Raw genomic sequence first — 25,681 nt, forward strand, 5'->3', positions numbered from 1 at the left:
CTTTGTGGCTTATCTCTGCCAACTTGGACAGAGGAGTGGAGTTCATTAGCTCAGGGGAGGCTCTGAAACCTGGCTGATGGTACCGTGCTTCACATGGAGTGAGGGTATTTAGAAGAATTGACTGAAGATGGTATTTGACAAATTGGAGGCAGCAGGGTTTCCTGGCTGGTACAAACAGCTGGCTGTGTTCATGGGGAGTAGCAGCATCCTCCTCCCCCCTGGCAGCATGAGCGGCAGTTCTCAGGGTTTCTCTCTCACTGTCCAGCCCAGCCTGAAGGCAGAAGCTGTGATGAAGGGTGGGAAGATGAGCACGGGTTGCAAAGGGCCCCTGGGCTCTACTGGGTGTGAGGTTAGCCCTCATGCAGCATGCTGCATCTTCCAGGTGCTGAAGATGCACCTGGGTACTTGCTGCCTGAAAACTCTGGAGCTTGTTCTGCAGGTGAATTTGGTAAATGTGTTCATCAGAGGCTTGTAGGGGAACTAAGCAGCAGTGGGAGAAGTGGGTAAGTTTCTGTGTGACTAAACAAAGATGTGGAACTATGAGGAAGGGGAACAGAGAGGAACTGATCATTATGTGTTGCTGAAATTTATGGCATATCAACATGGTCTGTTGCTAAAAAATGAAAGAGGTTTAGAGAGGGCAGTGGCTTCTGTGTGGGACAAGCCTGGCTGACTGGGACCCTCCAGTCTGGAAGGGGGCTGGCTGAGGGGGTTATGGTGTGGTCCATGAAGCCACACGAGGCAGAAGTTTGTACAACAACTGGGAGACATCAAAGTTGGTGAGAAGTGTGTTCAAAAGAGTGTGGTGATCTGTAGAGCTCCTTGCTGCAGGATGTTGTAGGTGCTGGGCTGCCTCATGGATGAGGGAATCACGGACAGCTGTGTGATGGACAGCAAGCCTCGGTGGGTCCTGGAGCTGCCAGCTGTGCAGGAGCACGTCAGGAGGGACACAGCTGGGGGTAGTGGGAGAAAGCAGGGGGGTGTGGGTGAATAAGCAGCACTGTGCCTGGGGAAGTGACTGCCAGCAGGGATCTGTGCCTTTGGCTTCATAGCGGGTGTCCTGACACTGCCTGTGACACATCAGGATCAATGGAAAGTCCAGTGGTCTCCCTGGCCTCAGCCTCTGAACAAGGCAATTTCTCCAGCTCATTATCAACAGCTGTACTGATTGTTAAGCATAGACCAGATTATAATGATGTTTGTCCAAGCAGCCTGATAATGACCAAGCCCCAGTCGCCTGGGGTTTGGTCTGCTTGCAGCAGAATCCAGCTGCTGGCTCCGGCTTGGTCTCCCACGAAACTGGTATCAGCCTTTGTCTGCTCTGGGAGTACCAGCCCGGAGACAGAGGCCTCTGTGAATATCAGCTTATGCCTTTCCCACCGAGCAGAGCTGGAGGGAAGGCAAAGGCCAGCGAGGAGATGTGTTGGAGCAGGCACTGAGCGGTGCTCTGCTTTCTCAGGGCACTTTGCCTGTGCACCTGGAGCACTCCTGCCACTGGCTGTGAAGGTGGAGAGCCTGGGAGCTGGGGGAAGGGGTTAAGCACAGGGGTACCAGGTAAACAGTCTGTGTACGGGAATAATAGTGTGACAAGTAACTGTCTTCTGCTAGTGTCCTTCTGGAAAAGCCCACAGGCAGCATCCTGAAGACATTGTTGATTGCTTTTGTAGGGATGTGTGCATGAGGATTCAACGTTGCATCCACGCTATTTGAATCACAGCACAGGATTGCCCAGGTCAGACGCTGTTTGCCCATGGGGTGCCAGGTGCCCATGTGTGATGTCCCCTCAACAGCACCCATGTGCAGAGTTATGCTGCACACATCCTGTGTCACACAGGGCATCAGAGGTCTCTGGGGTGGAGCCTGGCAGAGGGACACGGGGAGGCATCACTCTCCCTTCTTCCTCTTGTCAGCTGCGGAGCAATTCCTGGTGCACAGGACAGCTGCCCACAGAACTCAGCAAATCACTGTAATAATTGTAATAAGTGAGCATTTTGAAAGTGCGTCACTCCTGATCCTTTCCTGCTAGCTGAGCATTGCCATCATTGCTGAGCCCCACCACATCAGGGAATGCAGAGATGCAGCTGTTGGGAGAGGGCTGGGAGGAGAGTGCCTGTGTCCCAAAAGCTTCAGGGTTGATGGGGAGATGTTGGGAAAACGCACAGAAAACTGGGGTCTGTAGTGGAGTCATGGGAGTTGGCCCCAGAGCCACGTGCTCCCAAACCGCAGTTCCCAAGGGATGCTGCAGTAGCTGAAGGATTTACTTTCTGGCAAAAATGTTTCCATCTTTACAGGGATGGAGGGAGTGTTAATAGTTTCTGATGTGCTCTCATAGCCTCCCTCCCTTCTTCATACCACAAGCACGTGAAAAACATCCAGATTCCCTTCCCAGCCTGTCTCTGGGCTGCATGCGCTTATGTCAGATCCTGTGATGGGGAGGGAAGAGGCTGGAGTGATCAATTTGCGAGCAATAGGGAGAGCAGTGCCAGCCATTGTTCCTTGCTGGGGTGAGCCTGTTCTGCTGAGAGAGTTGTTTTCATGATGTTTTTCAGGAGCAGGCAGCAGCAGGCCTCTGAACAAACCCACCCCAGGTAAACACCAGGGGCTGTGGCCCTGTAGAGGGGTCCACATCCGCTGAGATGAGCTGCTAACCCCGTCTGGCTGCCTGTGGGACGTGCCTCTCCTGGCAGGAGAGTGCATTGGCCCCAGCTCTGGTGTGGAAGAGGCATCACAAAGGGCTGCTGTGGTGAGGGGGACACGGATGCTGCTCAGCAAGTGCCTGGAAGCCCCCTGTGTGCTGCGTCACGGCACAGACCCCTTCCCTGTGGCACTGCTGCCTCTGGGGCCAATGAGGCCCGCAGCCCCCGGGGGTAGTGTCACTTCTCATCATTTCCACTGGCTGCCCCTTTGCTGCAGTGCCACCATCGATTATTTTTGGATGTCCTAGATCTGTCAGGCCAGGGCTGGCTGCTTCCCCTGCTCCCCACGGAGCAGCAGGGTCTCATCACCCAGTGCTGTGGTGGGTGCTGCCCTCTTCTCTCCCCAGCCCATCCCCAAAGGGTTGGAAGCTGCTGGGGGTCACCTGGTGTTGATGCCAGGGCTGCTCTCCCCCACAACCTCTCCCTGCTCTGCCATAGCTCATTAGAGCTTAGCAGGAAGAAACAAGGACAAAATCTGCCTGCAGCCCTTTCCCCCAGTGTGTGCAGTTAACTGGGATGTGAGCCTAGAAAATTTATTCTCCTGTATCTCTTTTTGGTTTCCCTTTCCATCTCACCTGCTTGTTACTTCACAGCTTCCCATCCTCTCTTTTGTAATTTTTTGCAACTTGGAATCAAACCTTATTTTGTCTGATTAAAAGGTTTCCTGCTGCTCTTCCTTCAGCTCCAAAAAGTGTTTTCACACTCCTCCCCCAGCAGAAGTATATATTAAATACAAGGCAAACAGCATTTCCAGCTCCGTCCTGAAAGCTATCGCGTGCTTAGCGATGTTGCTACCTTGAAGTCCAGTTAAGAGCCAAGGTGTTGAGTACTGCTAAATATTAGTCCCTCAGACCTTGATGAATTACAAGGGGACACTTGGACGCACAGGAAAAATTAATTTCCTGGGACAAAACACATCCGTCTCCTGCTGAGTCTTCCCTTTCCCTCAGGAGATGGCTGGAGGGTGTGGACCAAGGTGATCAAAGTGATGCTGCTGTCAATACCTGGGAACATTGCTGCTGCTCCAGACCCCTGAGCTTACCCAGGTGCCTGCCCTGCACGGGTGGTAGCAATGATTTGTCATCTGTCTCTGGCAGACAGCCTAATTTTTTAATTAGCTGATAGGCTGATTAGCTGATGTGCTGCAGCCACTGCTCTGCTCTGTTGGGTGCCTAATCAGTGCTGCAGAAACCTGGTTAGCAGCCAGGTCTCTGGGGCACATCGCCTCCTGCACTGCCTTGGAGCTCTGTGTGCAGAGAGGGAGGCTGTTTAATGGGCAGGCAGCTGCTGGGCTGTCCCAAGGAGCCAAGGGGACCCTTGGCTGCTTGGCAGATGTGAGGACCTGTGTTGAAGTACGCAGCTCAAAGGTAAGCTGTACTGCACCTTGGCAAGCTCTGCTGGGACAGGGCTTTGTAGCATCATCTTCTTTTGGGAGGGTGGGCTCTGGAGCAGCTCCGTGTCCTGGGAAGGGGGACTGCAGCCCCCCCAGTAGCCAGCACACTGACAGCAACCTCTGAGGACCATGTCATGCTTGCACATGTGCACATGTGCCGCTGCCTTGGCTGCTTCCTCTGGGCAAGGCTCTCCAGTGCTGCCAAGGTTGGCCGGGCAGGCAGCAGTGACTGATCCTGAGCGTAGAGGGGAGGCTGTGTGTGGAGAAAACAAGGGCTGGCCAGGGGAGCACACAGCCAGAGAGGAAGCTGCTCACAGCGCTGCTGACAGCAGCAGGGAGAGTGGCCAGGGGCAGCTGCCAGTGCGGGGGGGCGAGCCAAACCCAGGGAGCCTGTAATGAAGGGCAGGAGAACCCAGCTTGTTTGTGTAAATAAACTGTGTGCCTCCACACTGGGCTTGTTGAGGTGCTGGCATCCCTGCCTGGCACTGCAGCTGTTCTCGTGCCCTGCTCCCTGTGCAGCTGAGGCTTGTGGGGACAGCTGGCTACTGCTGCTGGGCAGCACCCTCTGAATTGCACAGGGACCTCTGGAGCCTGTCACCCACTCTGCATCCATGCCTGGCCATGGTGCTGGCTGTGGGAGTGGAGTTTTTCTTGGCCACACGTCTCTCTGAGCCAGTGAGGGCGGAGGATCCTGGTTTCACAGCCAGAACAGGCAGCTTTGTGGATCCACGTGTTGCTGCTGCAGGCACACTGCCTGCTGGAGCTGGCGGCTGCTGCCCTTCTCCAGGAAGTTTATTACTCAGGGCAGCCATCTAAAAGTCACTGCAGGTCCTTCACAGGTCCTTCTTTCCTTGGGATCTTGTCCTGTCATGATGGGGACAGCTAAAAAACCTGACTGAAAAAAGCATTGCTCAAAGCGATTCAGAGGTGGAGGGGAAACTGTCCAGGTGTGCCTGGCGTTTGTAGACCAGCAGACCTGAGATCCCCACCCCTTCTGACTCCAACTCAGAGAGCTTTGGTTGCTTGGCTCTCTTCCTTCTGGTGGTCCAAGTCAAGTGGCAAAATGCACAGCCATCCCCTGGCCTTCCCCATACCCTGCTGCAGCCCCACAACACCCAGAGCTGCAGCCAGCAGGGGACACTCCCGTCACTTGGCTGCACTGTGTCACCCATGCTGGCTGCAGCTGCTGCTGGCCCTGCAGAAGGGTCTCTGAACGGCTCTGCCTTGAGCAGCTCTCTGTCCCAGCCCTTGCCAGGCCATCACCCGGCCACTGCCCATGCTGCCTCCTGAAGGATGGAGCAGGGTCTTGCCTCCTTGTGTTGCAGGGCTGGCAGGTGCTGGCTCCGTGGGAAAAGGCAAAGTGGTGTGCCTGGGTCACACAGCTGGGTCAGCAGTCCCAGCAGTGCCCCTGTTGATGTCATCTCTTAAGGTGTCTCTGGCCCCAAAAGTCACTGCTGGGATGCAGAGGAGGTGTGGGGAGGTCAAGGTGCTCCCACCTGATCTGTGCTAAGTGCCAGGTTAACAGCTGGACTCAATGATCTTAAAGGTCTTTTCCAGCCTAAACAATTCCATGATTCTGTGTTGGAGGAGTCTCTCCGGATTGGCATGGAGCATCAGAATGCTTTAGTCCTTAAAAAAAGGTTTGTTGAGACAGGTGGAGATGTCAGTGCAGGGAATGGTGGGAGCAGAGCCAAATTACCACCAGCCTTGGTGAGAGGTGTTTGCCTCAGGAGTGCGTGTACGATTCAGGCACACTGCAGCCTGGTGGGGTGGTGTCCTGTTCCCTCCTGCTATCCCACTGTTGCTTGCAGCATCTCCTCTGCCAGACCAGCTGCAGGCAGGATTTTTAACTCTGAGGGGGCTGAGCTTGTGCCAACATGAGCCTGTCAGTGGGCTGGAGAGTTATAGCACTTAGAGTAGGTTTTGATTCTTGCTTCTACTTTACATCTATTAAACCACTGCTCAATTATCAATTATTTAGACTGCAATGTTTGCTGGACAGCTTCTGCCCTTTGTACTGTGATTGCATTTCACTATTAAGTTCCTGGACACAACTCTTTTCCCCTCTCCACTGCCAGTGGTGGCATGCTGATGCCTAGGATTGTGTGGTTTGTATGGAAGTGGAGGGTTTGGATCCAAGGCCAGCACTCAGACCCCAGCCCTGCTTCTGCTCTCTGTGCTCAGCTTTGCCAGGGAAGCGACCCTTGTACAGAAAAAGTTGTTGGGATGAGCATAAATTACTTTGGCTGCAGAACAGCCTGTGCTGCTCTCTGCAGGCTCCTGCTTCTTTGCGCCTCCTCTTCACCTGACCCTCCACCCATTGTCTTGTAGTTATAAACCCACTAGTTACATTTCTTAGAGTCCATCCTCTTGACTCAGCTTAGGGGAAAGTAGTTCTATTCTGTGGGCAGGTTCAAGGCTGCCCATCCATAGGCTTCTTTGAACAATGGCAGCAGGTTCTAAAGGGCTGGAGGGGTAATAGCTGCTGCTGATTGCTTGCTGCATGACATCCCCAGAGCTCTGGCTACCTCTGCCAAAGCAGCTCTCCTCCTCCCTGTGCCCCCTGCTGCCATTCATGATCCTGCCTGGCATTTCTGGGAAGAGCAATTTCATAGAATCATATAATGGTTTGGGTTGGAAGGGACCCTAAAGTTCATCTGTGTCCATCCCCCCTGCCATGGACAGGTATGTCACCTGGTGGATCAGGTTGCTCATCTAGATCATATTTACTCCTAAATGCCACTCCAGTGGTGGGGTGGCCTGGCTCGCTGCATGCCTGCTCTATCCCTGCTGTGCCATAGGGCAGTTTTTGGGGTCCATGCTTCCTGGGAAGGGCCATCAGACTTGGAGAAGCCGCTTTCTGCCAGAGGGGCTCCTGGGTGCCTTTCAGAGCATCCAGACAACCTGTCATGCCCCTCAGCACACAGACAGGGTGCCTGTCTGTGTGCTGTCATAGCCCCACTGGGTCCTGGTAGAGAATGTGGGGCAGCAGGGCATAGGGACATGACCTCTGCCTGCCTGTGCCCCCTCACTGGATGAGGATGTGGGATGAGGCATCTCTGATGTCCCTCTGGACAGGGCTGGGGGGAGGTTTTGAGCCGAGCCTAGAGCAAAGCCCTGCTGTGGCTGCTGATACAAGGCTGCAGTAAAACATTATGAGCTTTAAATGAGGCCAACCTGTGCTGGAAAGCTGTCAGTGCTAATGGAGACCATCTCTGCTTTGATTGGCACAGTTCCCCTTTCCATGCCATGGCCGGAAGAGCTGGAGCTGAACAGAGTGGAGGGTTCTACTCGGTATGGCAAAGTTGGGAAACTCACTGCTGAGCGGAACACTCAGCCTTTTCCCACATTTCCAGCTGGATCCCTGTGAGCGGCTTTTGCCAAAGAGAGCACGCGATTCCTCCACCCCCACATGGCAGCCAGGACAAAGCGCTTGGTAGAAGGGCGAAAGAGCATGATACATCATAAATATTAGTGCCTGGCCCCTTGCCAGTCCCAGGCAGAGAAATCGTGTCGGCCATTAATCTGTGCGTGCAAGCTGCATCTGGAAAAGTGATGCTTAATGTCACCCATGCTCACTTATGGATGAGTGTTGCAGTTCATGCTTGCTTTAACAAAAAAATTTTAAAATTTCGAAAAATTAAAGAAAAAGTACTTGGTGCTTTCTGGGTCTAATTTCTTCTTAGTGTTTCCTTGGGGAAACACAAGGCACAGCATGGGATGAGTGTGCAGGGGTGAACCAAACATTGTCTTGCCCATGGAACCAAACATGAGAAGCGTCTAATGAGGGGCAGGATGGAGAACCCAGCGTGTTTGTGAAAATAAACCATGTGTCTCCATGCTGGGCTTCTTGTGGCGCTGGCATCCCTGCCTGGCATTGCAGCTGTGCTCGTGGCGTGCTCCCTGCTCAGCCAAGGCTTCTGGGGACAGCTGGCTGGGCAGCACCCTCTGGGTTGCACAGGGACCCTCCAGAGCCTTTCACCCACTGAGCTGCTGGGGTGGGCAGGGTTGGGATTGGAGCTTCCTCCAAGCTCAGCTTTCTTTCTCTGCTGTGATGAATTGCAGTTGGCGTTCATCTGTAATTTTAGAGAACAATCAGATGACGTGCCTCACAGTTGATTTAATTGAAACCTGATGAGGCATCATATGGCTGCTGTGCACCAGGGCGAGTTGTGCTGGGATGCCCCTGGGAATCCCATCCCCTCTTCCCAGCCTCAGCAGTACCTTGTAGGGCTCAGGCTCCCCGCATTTCTCTGGAGCTGAGCTTGTGCTGGAAGTCCAAGGTCTTCTTGCCCTGGAGTTTTGTGACCAGTCTGGTTATTCTCAAGTACAGTAGTGTTTAGGATTTGGGGGTTTGCCGCACTGTAGTTTGGGCCGCTGGGGAGGATTGGTGCATTTGGGATACTACACATCTAGTTCCTCATTGCAGAAATCCACTGCTCTGCTGATTCATATGCTTGGCCATTTCTGAGGCAGTTCAGAAGACTGGGGGAAATAGCTTTCAGGTCAAGACCTGCTTTAGCCTGTGGTGAATTACTGTGCCTGGGTTTTAAATCTTTGCAAACAGAGGATTATGGTGATGGTAAATACTCGGTAGGCCTGAGGATTGCCGTACTGAGGGCTGAAGGGAGCATGGCCTTTCCCTTTAGCAGATAAAGCATGATGGATGTTAAAAAAATAAACTGAGATACAACCCAAGTTGGAGCTTAGATACTATTTCTCTTTGATTTATATTTCTGCTCGGGTGCTTCGCAGTGTAAGCAGTATATTTCTTGCTTAACCTCACAGGGCCTTTTTGTTCTTAAATGAGGACAACGTGGTACATATGACCAATTGCCAAGAGCCCCAGATTAGTGCAAGATCTGCAAAACATTCAGAGCTGCTGTACAGCCCAGCATCTGCTTAAAACACAAACACGAAGCAATGAACACGTTTGAAAATGCAAAGCTGCACTCCCGTGCTGGGGGATACCTGCTGGTGCCTGGCTGCTCTCGGTGCCTCTGGGTCTCTAGTTCCAGTGGTGGTTTTGGGGGCTGAAAACAGAGCAATTGCCTCCTGCTCTCAGCAGCCAGGAGTAGCCAGCAGCCTGTCCCGAGCACGACAGGGTGAGGGGATGAGGAATCATGATGGTGGGAAGGTTGGAGTCTGGGCACTGCCCCAGCAACACCAGTGTGATGGGAAGCCCTGCCCATAGGCACAGCAGACGCAGGCAGCAGAAGGTGAGGGCAGGCAGGGCTTGTCCTCCTGCCTGCAGGTACTGGGCAAGAGGAATGATGAGGGCTTGATTTGCTAATTGCTCTGGAAGTGGTGGTGACAGACAGGTCTAGCCTGCAGGGAACTGTAAGGGCATCTGTGCATGATGAGTGGGACCAAAACGGGTTGACACAGCCTTACAATCCAATTAGTGCCGAGTGCTAAGCAACCTGGCCAATTTGCTCTTGGCTTTTATAACACATATAAATAGCAGGGGCATTACGTAACCCCCTGGGGATGGCTCCACTCGCAGTCCCTGAGAAGGACTGAGCTGCGCTAGCCCCAAAATGGCCATGGCTTTGCCCATGGCTGGGGGATCCCATCTGATGGTCTGATCTCTTGTAGTGTTTGCACTTGCTGCATTGCACTTGGCCTGCTGCACTCCATGCAGCATCCCCAGATCCGCCTGGGATGAGCAGTCTTGACAAGGCACATCTGCACACTCTCCCAAGCAGCATCTCCATCTTTTGGTCCTGTGTGCTGCAGAGGAGACTGGGACAAATTTGGGGCAGGGGCCTGACCCTGTTAACGAGCTCAGGCCCAGCCTTGAGAATTATGTCCTCCAGCCTCTCCTTGTTCTTGATGTCTCGCTGCAAGTGGAAGATGCTTCCATGTCTTCACAACCCCCCTTGCCTCTGAGAGGGTACCACCAGCAATATTAAAGTCTTCTAGGCTGCTGCAGATCACCAGGAGTTCTGTGCAAGCAGAGGGCTGTAATCTGTGTAATCTCTTCCTCAGGGAAGCCCATGGCAAGTTCGCTGGGAGCTAATGGGTTTGTGCAGGTGATACCGGAGGTGTCATGTGGTAGACTGATGTTGTCTGTGATGGAAATTGCTTTGGTATGTTGGGCCAGGGATGGATGCTCTCTGGGCTGGAGATGGAAAATGCTTATGAAGTTGGTAGCAGAAGGTAAACATGGGGTTTTGTGTGGCTGGCACTGCAGAAGCGCTTCTGGAAAGGGAGAGAGGCTGGTTTGAAGCTACCTCTTGCTTTTGTCAGTTATATGGAAAACCAGTTTTCTGGAAGGAAGGAGTGAGTGGATAGGAGGGGGTAACCAGAAATTATTTCTGAAGTCAACACACAGTGGTAAATACTTCATGGTGGTTGAAGTTTGTTTGCTTCATGCAGAGGTTGCAGCTGAATTGTGTTTGCTCTGAGCTGGTCGAATCTTGCCCATGGAGCCGATTGCACCAAATCCTCACTGGGTGCAGTTCCTCCAGTAGCTGCTGGTGATCACTGGTTACAGTTTTGTCTTATATTGCTGACTTTTCCTCTTTGTGTTTTCAGAAATAACACAGATCATCCAGGTAGACTTGGACTTGAAGTACAAGACCAACATCCGAGACCTGTTTGATGAGTTTGACAACTTCCCGGAGGGAGCAGTTGTTGGGATTGCCAGGGAAATGCAACCAGTGTACAGGTACAGCCCCCTCCCTGTGGGGAGCAGGGAGTGAGCAGTGGGTGGCTGGTGTCTTCTCTTCAATTCAGGTTGCTCTTCAGAAAAAAACCTAGGGAGCAGTGGTTTAAGCAGTGGGAACCTGCTTTAATCCCTGCCGAGGGACTTAATATGTAAATTGGTATGAGCAAAGCATATAGTGCCGCTGTGGTTTGTTTGCTTGTTCATAAGGCTTCCAGAGCCAAATTCCTGATCATCAGTGCCAAAATCCATGCCTGGACTCTAGTACATCTAGAGGCATGTTTGCCCCTCCATGCCTGCTGAGGTGTTGCAATTGCATTCTGGAGCTTCAGTTTGTGTGTTGGGGCTCAGAAGTTTTGGCTGAGAGTATTGCAGAGACTAGGGGTTGAGTTTGGGCAACAATGAGGTTCTGGGTCCCTGGGATCTCAGTGCACCTTCTGCTTCCCTCAGGGAAGCAACTCTTGAATGGGCAACTCTTGGTGACCTGGTCTTGCAAGCATGAGGGTGACTTCATGGTCCCTTGCTCTTCAGATCCTTAGTCCACCAGCCACTGCCGGCTGTGCTGGAAACCACTCACCAAGGGGTGGCCCAGTCCTTCCTGCTCATGGATCACTGCTGGGATTCAGGGACACACATATTTCCAGGTGGTTAGAGAAATTGATTTAGTTTAGCCTCTGTTGTCCCAAGGATAGATCTCAGGTTTTCTTTTAATCCAGGGTAAATCAGATAATCATCCCAGGATGCCTTAATGGATCGCAGCACAGCTGAGTTTGAGCATCTGAGATGGCTTGGTTAGATTTGCTAATCCTAAAGGAAAACTTCTTGGAGAAAGATAAAAAGGAGCAGGAGGTCTGTATGTCTTTTCCTTCCCTACTGGAAGCCTTCTTCCCTACTGAACCTCGTAAGACGTGACCAGCAGCGTGCTTGGGCAAAGGCTGAGCTGCAAAAATCCAGACCAGCCATTCTTGCTCCTTGTGCATCCAGATGGGAAGAGGGTAGAGACAGAGAAGAAGTTGATCAACAGGGGATTGGTGGTCATTAATCACCACCAATTGCTTCCTGGAAGCCTAAACCACAGAAGAGCATGTGGATTGCTCAAACTACAGAAGTCACCACTATTCCTGAGCTGGAAAAAGACATCTCTCTGTCTGTGGCATAAGTCTTGCCTCTCTCCTGATTGGTACTCTTGGCAGGGAGAGCTGGGACTAGAGGAACACAGATGCTGAGGTCTTGTCTCCATGGGGTAGCACCATGCTCAGAGTGCGGAGGGCTCCTGTATCTGCTTTAGGTGTCCTGACAGGATTTTGGTGCCCAGAATGGTAAATCTGGCCCCAGTTAATCATATTCAATTGTTAGAGCTTAAAGCAGGATGGAGGGAAGAGCCGCAGCCAAGAGCGGCTGTGGGACTGTGGCCTCGGTCAGCCCGGCAGGGCAGGTGCCCTTCATTAGCGGTGCAGCCTGGAACGGGGTAAATGGAGCGTTTGTTCGCCTGCAGTTAGTGCAGGTTGGAATCACTTTGTTTTTGTCTCTGCAGGGTTCTGCATTATTTCCATGCACAACTAGGGAGTGGGGATGGTGTTCTGCTGCCTGGATGTGGTTTGTGGGACCAGGCGTGCCTGGAGGGGACTGAATTAAGGTTTGGGGTGCTCTGCTGGAGAGCCTTTCAGCATGGCAGGGGACAAGGCACAGGATCAGGGGCTGAGCACTGAATACCTGACCCAAGCCATAGCCATGTTCTCCCCCTCCTGCCGCCCGCAGTGGGGACAAACACACCAAGCAATAACAGCCCTCACAGGCTGCATTTTTGGGCTGAACTTTCTGTTGTTGCAGTTTTGACGTTCTGGGTCACTTTGGGCTGTGTTGTGCTTTTTTTCTTGTGTTGTTTTGATCTTCATGTGAAAACAAGTTCCTGATCCTTTTTGTTGCCAGATCACCCGTTGTGGGGCGAGCTGTGCAAACTCCAGCCTGCCCTCCTGCCAAGCCCTGCACCCTGCGGGGCTCGCACCTCGCTGCTAAAGGGGTTTCCAGACACAAACATGAGCTGACAAAGCATGGATGTCTTTGTAAAAAAAAAAAAATCTTTGCTATTTTTATACTTTTAGACAGATAAAAACGTGTTGTAGGTGTGAAATAAGAGGTGTCAGCTCCAGCCGCGTTGTTTGCCATGTGTGCAGGCTTGAAGCATCAGTTGGGAAAATGGTTGTGGGGGTGGAGGAGGATTACGAGGCGATGGAGGGGTCTCTGTGTTGCCACTCACGTTTTCCTCACCATTTCACACAGCTCTCAGCTGCCCCAGCTTTGCCCCAAAACATCAGAGGACTTGGGGCAAGTTAGCAGAGCTGTCCTGAGCTTGCTCGTGGAGCTGTGGACTCGGTTCCCTGGGGCAGGGTAAGCCAGTGGCCGGGAAGGGTCTGGGTGCCGTCTTTCCTGGTGTGTAGCAATGGGAAGAATGAATGGAGATCAACCCACCATTTGTTCCCACCAGCTGCCCATGGGCTGCCTGGCTGTAGGCTGCACTCTCTAGGCACAGGCTGGGGCTGCAAGAGGCTCAGGCTGCTGCGCTGGTGCACCAAGCAGTGCTGGGCACAGACCTTTACGGGAAATGGAGGAGTAAGAGAACAGCAAATCGGAAACATCCTGGAGCCTGTCTGCATATCCTGAAGGTAGGGGAGACCTCCAGACAGCAAAACAGGATGGCACGGGAGTGTTTCCACTCGCTTGACTCATGCTGAAACAATGCCCGGCCACTGTTTGTCTTGGACAAACACATTTCTCTGAGCAACAGGATCTCCCGGCCCTCCTGCTACGCCAGTGCTGGGATTTAACTGTTGCACAGTCTGGGGTTGACCTGTCCTTTGGGGCCGCTCAGGGTGAGTTGGAGTGGCCTGTGGAGAGCAGTAGCTCCTGCTGAAGCTGGATATGGATCACCCTGCAGTGTCTGGCAGGGAGTCCTGGATGCAGAGGGGGAGGTGGAAGGAGCCCATGTCACCTGCAGGAAGTGATCTGAGGTCGGAGGTCATCGGTGTCAGGTTTCCATCTCTGCGGCCATTGCGGGGAAAAGAGGCACCCTGTCCATGGGTCAGGCATGTTGTTCTTCCTGTGGCTTTTGGGTCAGTCAACACCTCTGTGGATAGGATTGCAGGCAGAGCTTCATCCCACAAGAAGCTGCCCCCATGGTGGGATTGTTGAGGACACTGGTACAGTCCAACACCTCCTAGATGCTTGTGGGCTTTCCATGGCAGCACTCGATTCCTTCTGCCAGGCTGTTGTTTGAATACTGGCCTGCAGAAGAGCCTCTTCCCAGGCTGACTTATGCCTGCTCATATGTCTGCCTGCACAAGGTTCACACTGTGGCCAAGATCAGGAGCTCTGACTTCAGTGGGAGTGATTTTGATGGAAAGATTAGACTCTGCATCTGAAGTTTGCATCATCCAAAAGGCTTTCCATGCAAGGAGGTGCTTCTGCAGAGTCATAACCGTAATTAAAAGTCCTGTTGTCCCCTGCAGCATTTCAGCTGCTCAGTTGTGCTGGCAGTGTCCTGCTCACCAGGCTACATAGACGGAGTGATAATGGTCTGTATAAATATTTATGTTGCGCTGAGCCTTCCATGCCAGATCCTGGCCAAATTGAGAAGTCCAGGCTCTCTGGTGCTCTTGAGACCTGCTAAGAAACATGCAGAAAAGCACTGCAGATTCAGCCTGCATGGGGGTGACCAGATGGGCAGGCAGGTCACTGTCCTTTGTGGGTGTGTGGGTACGTGCCCGGCCTGTGGAGCATCTCAGCTGTGCTCCCAGCAGTGTAGCTGTGCCATGGCTGGTGCTGGAAGCACGGCCTGCTTCCCCTCAGTCTCCTGGCCAGCTGGTGGAAGCACAGCCTGCTGCCCCTCAGCCTCTTGGCCAGGTGTGAGCAGCAGGGCTGCACCTGGGGCATAGCGGGGTCTCCATCAAGGCACGATGATGACATCCTCACACCAATGCAGCCCAGACCTACCTGTGCCTCTCTGCCAGCCTGGCTTGGCTCAGTACTTGTTCCCAAGCACAGGAGCTTAGTGCTGCCAGGCGCCAAAGGAATAAGACTCCTCATTTCAAAGCAGCCCTGTGGTTGAGAGGAACAGAGTGGGGAGATACTGTGGCATTCCCCAAAATGTCCTGAGAGCTCTCAGATTACTAAAGGCAGAGCTTAAACCCTATTCTTAACACATTTCCTGGTTATAGATCCCTCTGGTCACACTGGTGGCATGTGAGAGGAAGCAGAGCAGTGGTATTGATTGCACAGCTGCTCTCGGCAGCCTTGGCCTGACCCCGGGCCAGTGTGCCACGCCATGCCCCCTGCTCCCATCCCCACAGCCAGCCCAGCCTCTTTGCTGCCTAAGCACTTCGCTGCTAAGCACACTGCTGATGCTGGCACTGGCACTGCCAGTGACAGTGGGCTCTGGGTGCCCAGAGTGCCAGCACCACCAGGGGCCCTCAGCACTGCCCCCATCATGCTCACCTTAGAGGTCTCCTTGGGGAGGAATGGTCTGCTGGCAACAGGGAGGACCTAACCCACAGGTCCTCAGATGGATGTTTTTACCCCCTCCAGCTAGGAGGAAGATACCTGCAGCGAAGATGGGCCTCAGGAGAGGTCCCAGAGCATCACAGGTCTGGGAATGCACACAGCTGGGGCTGGAAGGGTGGCTTCTCTCTCAATTTCTGCTGTTGGGTGAGATTTTTACTGCTGTCCCCTGTGGAAAGAAGCTAATTAAAGCTTGAGACATCTTGGGAATCCACAGTGTTGGAAATGATAAAAGTTTGTTCAGTAGGAAAGGATATCTATATCAAAGCGACAGCTACAGACTACAAAGGACCGACACTTGGGTCCCTGTGTGGCTGCAAGGCCATTCACCTTTGCCTTTGCATAAAACCTAGGGAGAGCTCAAACAGGACATTATTTTGTAGAAAGGAAAAGCTTTGTTTCTGCTTGTGATCATGTGGGAGCTGCTGTAAGTGTGCTGTGTGCTCTGTGGCATGCATTTTGCTTGTTTTAGAGCTGGTAAAATAGCCCAGAGAAGCCCATTAATGAGTGGAAGCAGGACTGTGCAGCTCCGGACGTGGAGCCGCGGCACTTGCTGTGCTGGGTGTTTGCTGGGAGCGCAGCGGCACCGGTGCTAAGTCACTTTGTCAGATGTTTGGAAGAGGAAAGGAGTTATCCTGGGCTGGGAGCAGGCTAATGCTAAATCCATAGCCAGGCTGTCAGAGAGTCTGGGCTGAGACAGTACGTTCTGTACCTTCTCTTGGGATCTAAAAAAAACCCCAAAGTACGGCTGACAGCTGCAAGCAAGGAGCAGCTGGCTTCCCTGGCAGAGGCAGTGGTGGTGGTTGTAAGATATAAGAGTGCAGGTGGGCTGCTGCCTGCAGTGGAGCTTTCCAGAACTGGAGATAACCATCTCCAACAAGCAGGTCCTCCTGTCTGAGTTTTCCTGGTTTTGTGGACTTTTCATGCAGGCAGGTGGCCCTGATTTGGAGACTTTATTTTTTTTCCAAGGGCTTTTGCCCTGGGGGAGCAGAGAGCTGGCTTCCACAAAGGGTTCTGTTCCCCAAGCCCCTCAGGAGTAAAGGCAGGAGAATTTGTGCCCTGCCATTTGTACCATTGTGATGTCAATGCTGCCTGCCCACAGTCTGCAAGCTCCAAACCCTGGGCACTTTGGATTTTAAACCATTTCAAGACTTTGACTTGATTTGTAGCAAGTGCTCCTGCTCGACGCATGGAGAAAATGGTTCTAGGAATTGTTTGGCAGTGGCTGCCAAGAAGCAGCCAAAATTACAGAACAAGCAGAACCTGCAAGGAACTGGCAGCAGAATTAATTTCAGGAATTCAGCTTTACCTCTGATTTAAAAAATTATCCAAGAAGGTAAAGGGTCGTGTTGTTTACAACTGTGAATATCATTAATATGTAAGACCTGTCCAATTTATTCGCACTACGATGCAAACTTGAAATGTCATTTAAAAACAATTAATAAATTGGACAAGATCTGACAACCACAACTTCACACTGATTAGCACAAATACTGTTAATAATATTAAGCAGAAGGGGAGCTTCTGTGAAGGGAGAGCATCTCCCCTGTTCCCAAGAGTCCCATCAGCTGACAAGTGTGGCCCAGAGCAGGCAGCCTGTGCTTCCAAGGCAGGCAGGAGAACACTGCCAGAGAAGAGTTCATTCACAGTTGTTAATAGAAATCTGCCATTTTGGCAGTAATTAGGCCCACAGTGTTCTAGAGCGTCCCTGTGGATGGGTTGCTCCCCTTCCTGTATGGGTGCTGATAAAGGTGCTGATAAACACACACAGGTTGTTGCTCTGCAGGCACCAGTGCCACAGGCATTTGATCTATAGAGGGAATATATAGGGTCTATAAGACCCAAACAGGGATTTATGGTCTCACCTCTATTTGGAGGATGATTTTAGCACTGGCGTGGGGTGTACAAATGTTTGGTGGTGAGGGGCGCCCCCCTTGAAAATCTGTCCCAAAGAAAGGTTTAGCTCACAAGCTGTGTTCACAAGTTGTCATTTGTCATCTATTTAAGTGTTCCCATTTTTGGACTAAGTCCACCCAGAAATGTCATCAGTGAGAATCAATTTGCTGCTCTAAATACAGGCCTTTTAAAAGTTTGGCATGCAGGCTGGGCTGTGGTAGAGACCAGCACTGTACAGACATAATTTGTGCCTTACATGAGAAGTTTATTAAGGAATTATTGATGTCCTCATTGAAGAGCTCAGTCTGTTGCTTCATCAGTATTTTCCATGGGAGGCCTGGAGATCCTGCCTGAGCTGGACCTTTACCCTGAACCCATCAGAGAAGGGGTAAGGTGGTCCTGGTGTGCACACCAACACATCCTGTTCTTTGTCCCAGGATGGAAATTGCAGTTTTTTTGCCCCAGAGTGATATTTTCCCTGGCAGGGCAAGGAGTACTGCTGTGTTGGTGATGCCACTGCGCATCACTGGGTACATGGTGCTCCTGAGAAGCGTGGAGCTGGGATTTCCTGGATTACACAAGCTGCTCAGCATCAGCTAAGGTGCTGTGGACTGAGCTGGTACTGAACCTGCTGTCCTGGCTCCTTAAGAGATTTAGCAATTGCACATGGAAAATAAGCAATTAGCAACAAGGGCTGCTTTGTTGCAAAGCCACTGAGCTCACCAGGCTGAGGTCCAGCTGCTGGGGCAGGAGGAGGTAGCTGGGTTGGATGCTGCTCCGGGTGGTTGCCTCCCTTTGTGTGGCAGAAACTTGGAAGGGCCCACCTTTATTGCAGCAGTGCCTTCTGGAGGTGGGAGAAGAGGGAGGAAGGGGAGCTGGCCTTTCCTGAGGGTTAATCTCAATTGAACACAGTGATGGTAAGGGGCTGACAGCTGCCTGCCACTGTGAGGATTAACCAAGAGGAGAAAGATGCAGGGAAGTTTCTTGGCTGTGCTTTACTTCGTGCTAAGGATTAAGGGGGAGAGCCACCATCACCCCCTGAATGGACCATGCCATCATTCCCATCATTCCCATCATTCTTCCCTCCCCACTGCCCACACCCTCTCCTCCAAGCAGGACAGAAGCTGCTGTCAGGGTCTCCCCTTTGCTCTCTCCCACTTCAAGCACATCCCCTGTCCCCATCAGGACACTGCATACTTCCCATTGGGGCTCCTGTCCCATCTACCTCTGACAAGCTCTCTGGGGTCCTGCAGGTCCCAGGCACCACCAGGTGGGCAGCTCAGCCAGGGATTGCTTGGTGCTCTGTCCTCCTGCCACGCCGGGGGAGTCCTGGCAGCACACGGCGCAGGGAGCAAGGTGTGCTTGTGCCTCATTGCACAGGAGCAGTGGTGTTTGCCAGCTGGGCACGTGCCTGCATCTGGGGATAACGCCGGCAGCCATCCATGTTCTGGCTCAGGAACTGAACGATGTATTTGGAGGTACGAGAGCATGCGCTTGGTATTTTAGTTGGTGTTTGGGCTGGCAGGACTGCTGCTGGACTGGCTCAGAGAGGGATGGCTGGCAGCCCATGCTTCCCTTCTGCTCCAGGAGCCTCATACATGGCTAGATGGGGCTCAGGGTTCCCCAGCCCCTGACCCCTGTGAAAGAGACTTGCTGACAAAACGCATCCTTGAGATGCTGGCCTGCTGCCACTGTCCATCCTGCTCTCCCAGACAGCTGCCCAAACTCTGGCAGTGCTGGAGCAAATCAGTGAGCTCCAGCAAGGAGTTGACTGTTTCCGGGATGTGTATTACATCCAGAATCTTGCAGATTCCCTATTTTTGTGGCTTTATCCCATGACTGTTGGCTTTGCTTCCCCTTTGGTGAGGGAGAGGCCATGCAGCTTTCCTCCCTGGGTACTAGGCTCATGCAGTGCATGCTGGCATTCAGAGACCCTGCATCCTTCCAGGAGCATCCTCTAACCACATCCACCCTGGGTCTGGCCTGGTATCTCCTTTCACTTCATGTCTTTTTGACCTGGCTCCTTGATGCCCCAGATGCCTGTGGAGGGAGGCATTCCTGGAAATATGGACACATGGGGAAGATCCACATCTTCAGCAGCAAGCCCAGTGGCAGCTGCACAGCTGGTGTGGCAGGGTTGCAGCCTCTTGAACATCAGATGGGTATAGGCACACAAGCCCAGTCTGCTGCTTGTGGGGCAAGTGCTTTGAGCTTGCTGCTGGTCTCCCAGCTGGCAGTAACCCCTGCATCTTGCCTTTCCTGCCAGCTCGGGCACCCTGCTGCTTTACCACGGGTTTCCAGCTCATCCTATGAAGTTGTCCCATAACCCAGAGCTGAAGTAAATGAGTGGAAGTTCACAGATTTGGACAAAGTCTTCCCCGACTTGTTTGTCCCTTGCTGCACACGAAAGCAAGAGAAGGCCCTGCAGTACAGCTGGTGGGTGGAGTGGTCCCTCCTGCCCTGGCAGCTGTCCCCAGCGAGGCGTTTGGAAGGGTGTGATGGCAGCTCTGTGAGCTGGGGCTCGTGACCGCCGGGCTGCGAGGCAGGGGAGGTGCTGCTGCAGCGCCCTGTGCTGGGCCAGCAAGGGAAGTCCTGCTGGAAGCAGGGGATTTTATCTGGGCTGCCTGGGCCTGGCGTTTGAATGCTTGGAAATGCTCTTCTCCAGATGTTTCCTAGCACACGCCGGCTCTGTTTATAAACAGCTCCTCAAAGCAAAGCCTGTCGGGGCTGCAGGCGCTTGCGGCAGGCCCCACACAGCTCCCCTGCACCATGGCACGGGGTCTGGGGCCACAGGTCACCTTTGTCTCCTCCCATCTAGATGGGTTGGAGCAGTTAACAAAAGCCCCAAATGCCTCCTCTTCCTTTCTCCTCCCTTTCTCCCGGCTAGCAGCTTCCTGCCCCGATGCATCCTGGTGGTGTCGGCATCTCCGGGCTGCCTTCCTGCCCAGGCTTTTGCTGCTAGGGGCACAGAGAGGAGGTCACACTGTCCTGCCTGAACTGTTCCCAGGGAGATCCCAGCCACTCCAGGGGCTTGGGTCAGGGAGACATTTCCATTGCATACAGTTGGGGTTCAGTTCCTTGATGATTGTCTCAAGGACACATCCTGAGAGCACGCTCATCCAGCCCCTGGAGTTTTCCCCTTATGTTTTGCGGTGGGTGCCAAGCAGCAATGCCGGGCAGGACAGAGTGGAGTGGGTACAGGCTGGGTCAGCTGTTTGGCTGGTTGTTGTGCTTCCCTGGCCCCATCTCCTCTGAAGAGAACAATGCTCTCATACTTGCCACTCCTTCCACTTCTAACTGGGTGGAGGTGCCTTTCAGCCATGCTCTTCTCTGTCCTGGCCCCTACAGGACAGTTCCAAAACCCTCCATTTGAAAGACAAAAGCCAAGAAAAATCTTGTCTGAACAGCTGCTGCCAGTGGCTCTTCCAGAATACCTTTCTCTTGGTTGGCCTGAGCCCAGCAGGGGCAAGGCTGTTGTGCTCAGCTGTGAGCAGGTTCCCAAACCATCGGCACTGCGGAGCCACCTGCAGCTCATCACATCCTGGATCTCACCTCAGCATCGCTCCCTGGGGATGGCCCTACCCTCCCTGCACACAGCCAGGGGAGGACGGCCCTGTCACACCAGCGCTGGGAGGAAGGGCTGAACAATTGCTGCTTGTCAGTCTGCCTCCTCTTCCTGTAGAAAAGGGCACGTTATCAGCCGTCCATGAGTCATCCAGGGAACAGCATTGCTGAAAAATTGAGTCATTTGATACAGATTTGCTTTAGCCCCACCACAGCCTGGCAATGCTGAGGGCCTGGGTCCTTGCATTTTTCTTATCCTGGATGCTTGCAGTGGCTGTAATCTTGTCCCTTAGCTTGGGCAGCATGTGTTTAGAGGTAAGAATGTGAAAGGAATCAGCTTCACTGCTGTGGAGCTGGAAATGTGCTCCCCTCTGTGGCACTGCTCACCCTCTCCCTCCTGGCAGCTTCCAGTGTAACATTCTGGGCAAGGGGGATGGCTTTCTTGGCACTGCTAGGGAGAAGCAAGAGCAGAGGATGCAGGGGTGGGCTAGCCACTCCCTGGATCTGAGCACTTCAGGAGGCTGATTGGTACATGGCTGGGGCTTGTCTTTGCAGGTTGAGGTTCCCTTTAGTGCTGCATGGAGAATGCTTTGCCTTCCTTTTCTAAGGAGCAGGCCATCCGTGAGTTGTCTTTGCCTGTCCTCAAGACACAATTGCTCTTTGCAGAGGCAGAGCCCTTTATTCCTTCCCCACCCTTTAGGTCCAACCAGCAGTGCTGCCCATGAGCTCTGATGAGGCAGCGCATCCTCCACTCCCCTTCCCTGGTAAGCATGGATATGGCTGCCTAAAGACTGAGCCCTCCTTCCATGGGAAACTGGCATTTGGAAAAACCCTTTCTGTTCTGAATCAGGTGAAAGGGAATGGTGTAAGAACCCGTAATGAAATGGGAAATATCAGTGCTTTAATGGAAAGTTTTAAGGAAGTGATGCTGCATGATGCTTGTGGTTCTCCAGATCAGGAAATAAAAAATATATCCACAGTTGACATCATTAATCAATCCATGTTTTCTGCTGGGATAATTCTGCTGGTGGCTGTTGAATCCTGGCTGTCACCTTGACCAGTCTCGCTGTGCTGGGGATCCAGAGCACAGGCCAGAAGGATGGATTTGATAGTCTGATCTCTGTACAAGCTGTAGGAGTCCCTGAGCAAGTGCCTGTGGGAGCTCAACATGGCTTCTTAGAAGAAAAATTTAAATGTTTGCAGTGGAGGAGTACCCACCTTGCCTCTGGAGCTGTTCCAGGGGCAAATGTCCTTGCATCTTCTTACATCTGATGGAGTCCAGCTTCAGCTTCCAAGCATGGGACCACTTTAAACATTTGGGTGCTAAATCTATCAACAAGTTCTCATTGCCTTGAGCTGCACAGAGACTTTGGATGGTGTCTGACAGGTTTGAAGAGAAACCAGCGGCAGGCTTGGCTTATTCTTTCTAACACTGTTTCTCCTTGACATCTTGACAGTAAGGTGTAAAAAACCACTTCTGTAACTTTACCTGAAGTGTGAGGGCTGGAAGGAGACAGCAGTGCTAGCAGCCCTGGGCTTTCAGGTGGTGGTGGGGGTCACAGGTCCATCCTGCCCTCCTCTGAACAACAGGCTCAGACAGCTCTCAAGGTGCTCAGCTTTGCAGCAGAGGATGCTGTTTGAGGGAAGAAGACTTTCAGACTGAATGGAGGCAGAGCCAGCTACCTGGGGAATAGCGTGGGATTAATTCAATTCCTGCAAGTGGGAGCAGCCAGTGTATGTATGGTGAGGTGTGTTCTCTGATCTAGGACTGAGAAAGGAGCCAAAGAAATTTCTGGGCTGCTTGCTTAGGTAATCAAAATGAGGACACTTCTGGTGGTTCGCCCAAGGCACTGGGGATGTGGTTTTGTCTCCCTGCACAGCCGTGTGAGCAGTCATACGATCCTGTGTCCACTTGGCTCCCTAGAATGATGCTGGTAGAAACAAAAGGGGCTTTAGGAGATGGTAAGCAGAGTGGTTTGAAGTCTGGGCAATATCCTGTGCAGAGGGATGGAGAGAAAGGCAGCCTGTGAAGCACTGGCTTCTCGGAGAAGCTGGGTGCCTCCAGATGGAAGACAAGCACTGTGAGATCCCTTGGGTGGGTGGTAGGTCCTGTGCTGTGATCCAGACCTGCCCAGACTTGAGGTGTCTGCTCCTCAGGCTGCACTCCCTGATGTCCCTGTTCCTGCTCTTCCTCTCTTTCCAGGCACACCTTCTGGCAGTATCGCCGTGAGAACCCCCAAACCAAAGTGGGGGAGCCCCCTCCTGATGGGCTGCCAGGCTTCAACAGTGGTGTCCTGCTCCTGAACCTGGAAGCCATGAGGCAATCCAAGCTCTACAACCAGCTGCTGGAGCCCACCATGGTGCAGAAGCTGACGGAGAAGTACCACTTCAAGGGCCACCTTGGGGACCAGGATTTCTTCACTATGGTGGGGATGGAGCACCCAGAGCTTTTCCATGTGCTTGACTGCACGTGGAACCGGCAGCTTTGCACATGGTGGAGGGATCATGGATACAGCGACGTGTTTGACCAGTACTTCCAGTGTGAGGGGGAGGTCAAAATTTACCATGGGAACTGCAACACCCCAATCCCTGAAGACTGAGGCACCCACTGGCCCCAGGAGCAGCTCTGACTGCAGCAAGACCTGCAAAGCCATAGTGGCTGTGCTAACAGTCCCTCAGGAGGAGTGACCAGCTCTGATCCAGCACATCCTGGGGGGATCTAGGGATCCCAAGAGCATTCAGTATCCCACTGCCTGTAGCCTCACCCTCCAAGAGGAAGGGCAGTTCAGTTGTTGGAACGGGACATCCAGAGCCACTTTGTCCAGGGCTCAGCTCCTGGCTCTAAAGTCCACGTTGCCCATCTGTGCCTCAGCTGCTGGGGCATGGGGACAGCTGAGGGGCCATCAGAGACTGCTGCTTTTGCACTTGTCAGGGTCCAGCTCCCTGGGTGCTGCGCAGCTTTGCCTTGTCTGATGGTCAGCAGGAGTCCCCAGCAGGCAGTTGGTTTCATTTGTCATTCCTCGGTGGCCCATTTCTGCACCTCATGCAGAGCATTGGTCTGGTCCCTCTGGAGAGTAGACACTGTCCTCAGGTCATCTTCCTTTTGAAGCATTCCAGAAAGGCGAGAAGGCTTTAAAGACTGAAAAGCTGCTTTAAATTGGGTTACTTACAAACAAAACTTGAATGCTGGATGAGCTTTAAAGCCTTTCATTGGTTCTTCTTAGCAATAAAAGCTTTACTGCCCTGTGTTGTCCTAGAAGTGTTCAGTGAGTGTGTAGCAATAGGTTCATTTTCCTGGCTTTGCCTTTAACCTTTCATACGAGAATAAAGCTGCAGATGTCAGACACGCTCGACTGTTTTTATGTGGCACAACTGAAGTCCTGTGCAATAGGAGGTTTCCTGCTCTTATCATGATTAAAAAGTAGCTGATGTGTATCTGCTGGGCAGTTGAATGTGGTGCCCCACATAGCTTATCCCACATCTGTCCCATGTGAGTGATGCAAGTAAAGTAGCTGGATTTTAAAGATCATCACCACTGTAGCCAGGGTTGGTTTGGAAGGAGCTGGGAGCTGCCTGTGCTGTGAATGAGTGAGCTTCAGGCTGTTCCCTGAATAAATGCTGCCTCGGTGAGCCCGGCTGGCGGGCGAGCTCCTGCACAGGTCTGTGTCACAGACGTGCACAGCTCATTAACCACCTCCAGCCCATGTGTGCATCTGTGTGATGTGCATGTGCAAGAGAGAGGGGTGGCGACCTAATTGTGGCTTACCCTATTAACTGAACACACCGTATGTGGCAGGAGTGTCCTGGGTTCCTTCCCCTGTGCCCATGAATGAACTTACTGGGGGAGAGGCTCTCCTCCCTTGAACTGATGTGCAGAGGCAGCAGGCTGTGGTATGGGCTGCATGCTGAACCCTGCCCTCCCTGATGTGCTGAACCAATCCGTTTCCAAATAGCACAAAATCTTGTCTTTAAGTATTTTCTCATCCCTAGGGAAGGAACAGCAAAGAGGTGATTAAAGGTGAGGGAAAGACACAGTACCCTGCTGTGTTAGACTCACATTTTCACCAAAAAACAAGGTGATCCAGCCTCGCTGTGCAAGGCAAGGCAGCCAGCCCTGCTGGAGGCTGCAGCCAGGCAGGATTTGGGGCAGGCAATGCACCATGATGATGCATCCTAAAGAATGAGGAGGGTTACTGGTGCTTACTGGTCAGGGCACACTGGTGGCACCAGTGACACATGGGGCTTCACATGCCAGGGCAGGACCTTGCCATCATTTTGGAAATGGCCATGCTGGAAATACAGGCCAGGCTGCTTGTGTCACCAGCACCGGGGAGGCGTGGGGTGATGAGCAAACATGGCGCTTACTGGGGACTGAGCAGTTCTGGGGTGGCTGTGGGTGTCAGGGCTGACCCAAAAGCAGCATGATGGCTGCCACAGGGTGACACCTTGGAGTGTCACGGGGCTGTGCGGGGCCAGGTGCCCTCCCTGCCCCACAGCCATCCCTGGGGCTGGGCCAGGCATTGCGCACCCTCTGCCTGCAGCCAGGGGATGCTCTCCATAGAGTTGGGAGCACTTTTCCCTCTCTGTGGAGTCCCAGGGTCTGTGTGGGGGAAACACCCACATGTGGCCATTATGGCCCTTGGCTGAAACCTTTTGCTTAGGTATTCTTCCAAAAACAAATTCTTTTTTTTTTTTTTTTTTTTTTTTTTTTTTTGGTTCAGAATCACAGTCCACTGGGAAACTCACTGTATTTTTTTTTTCTTCAACGAGGAAAAGCGTAGTTAAATGGAACATTCACTTGAGCTTTATTGGTTTTCCCCAGGCACGGCAGAGAGCCCCGTGGCACAGCTCCCCACGCGGCAGTGCCGGCCCCATCCCGACCCGCGCGGTGCCCGGAGCCGTGACCAA

The 25,681-nt window shown here is 52.7% G+C and overlaps 1 protein-coding gene across 1 annotated transcript in view; it reads left to right on the forward strand.

The window, feature by feature from the left end:
- The window catches only part of XXYLT1 (xyloside xylosyltransferase 1), a 33,697-nt gene extending 9,578 nt beyond the window's left edge, over positions 1-24,119 (forward strand). The window contains exons 3-4 of the mRNA XM_048314226.1: positions 10,630-10,762; positions 22,977-24,119. Coding sequence (XP_048170183.1) covers positions 10,630-10,762; positions 22,977-23,373 — 530 coding nt within the window. The 3' untranslated portion in view covers positions 23,374-24,119. The remainder of the gene's footprint in view (positions 1-10,629; positions 10,763-22,976) is intronic.
- The last annotated feature ends 1,562 nt before the right edge of the window (positions 24,120-25,681 follow it).

Source organism: Corvus hawaiiensis, chromosome 10 (genome assembly GCF_020740725.1).
Source record: "Corvus hawaiiensis isolate bCorHaw1 chromosome 10, bCorHaw1.pri.cur, whole genome shotgun sequence".
Classification (NCBI taxonomy): Eukaryota; Metazoa; Chordata; class Aves; order Passeriformes; family Corvidae; genus Corvus; species Corvus hawaiiensis.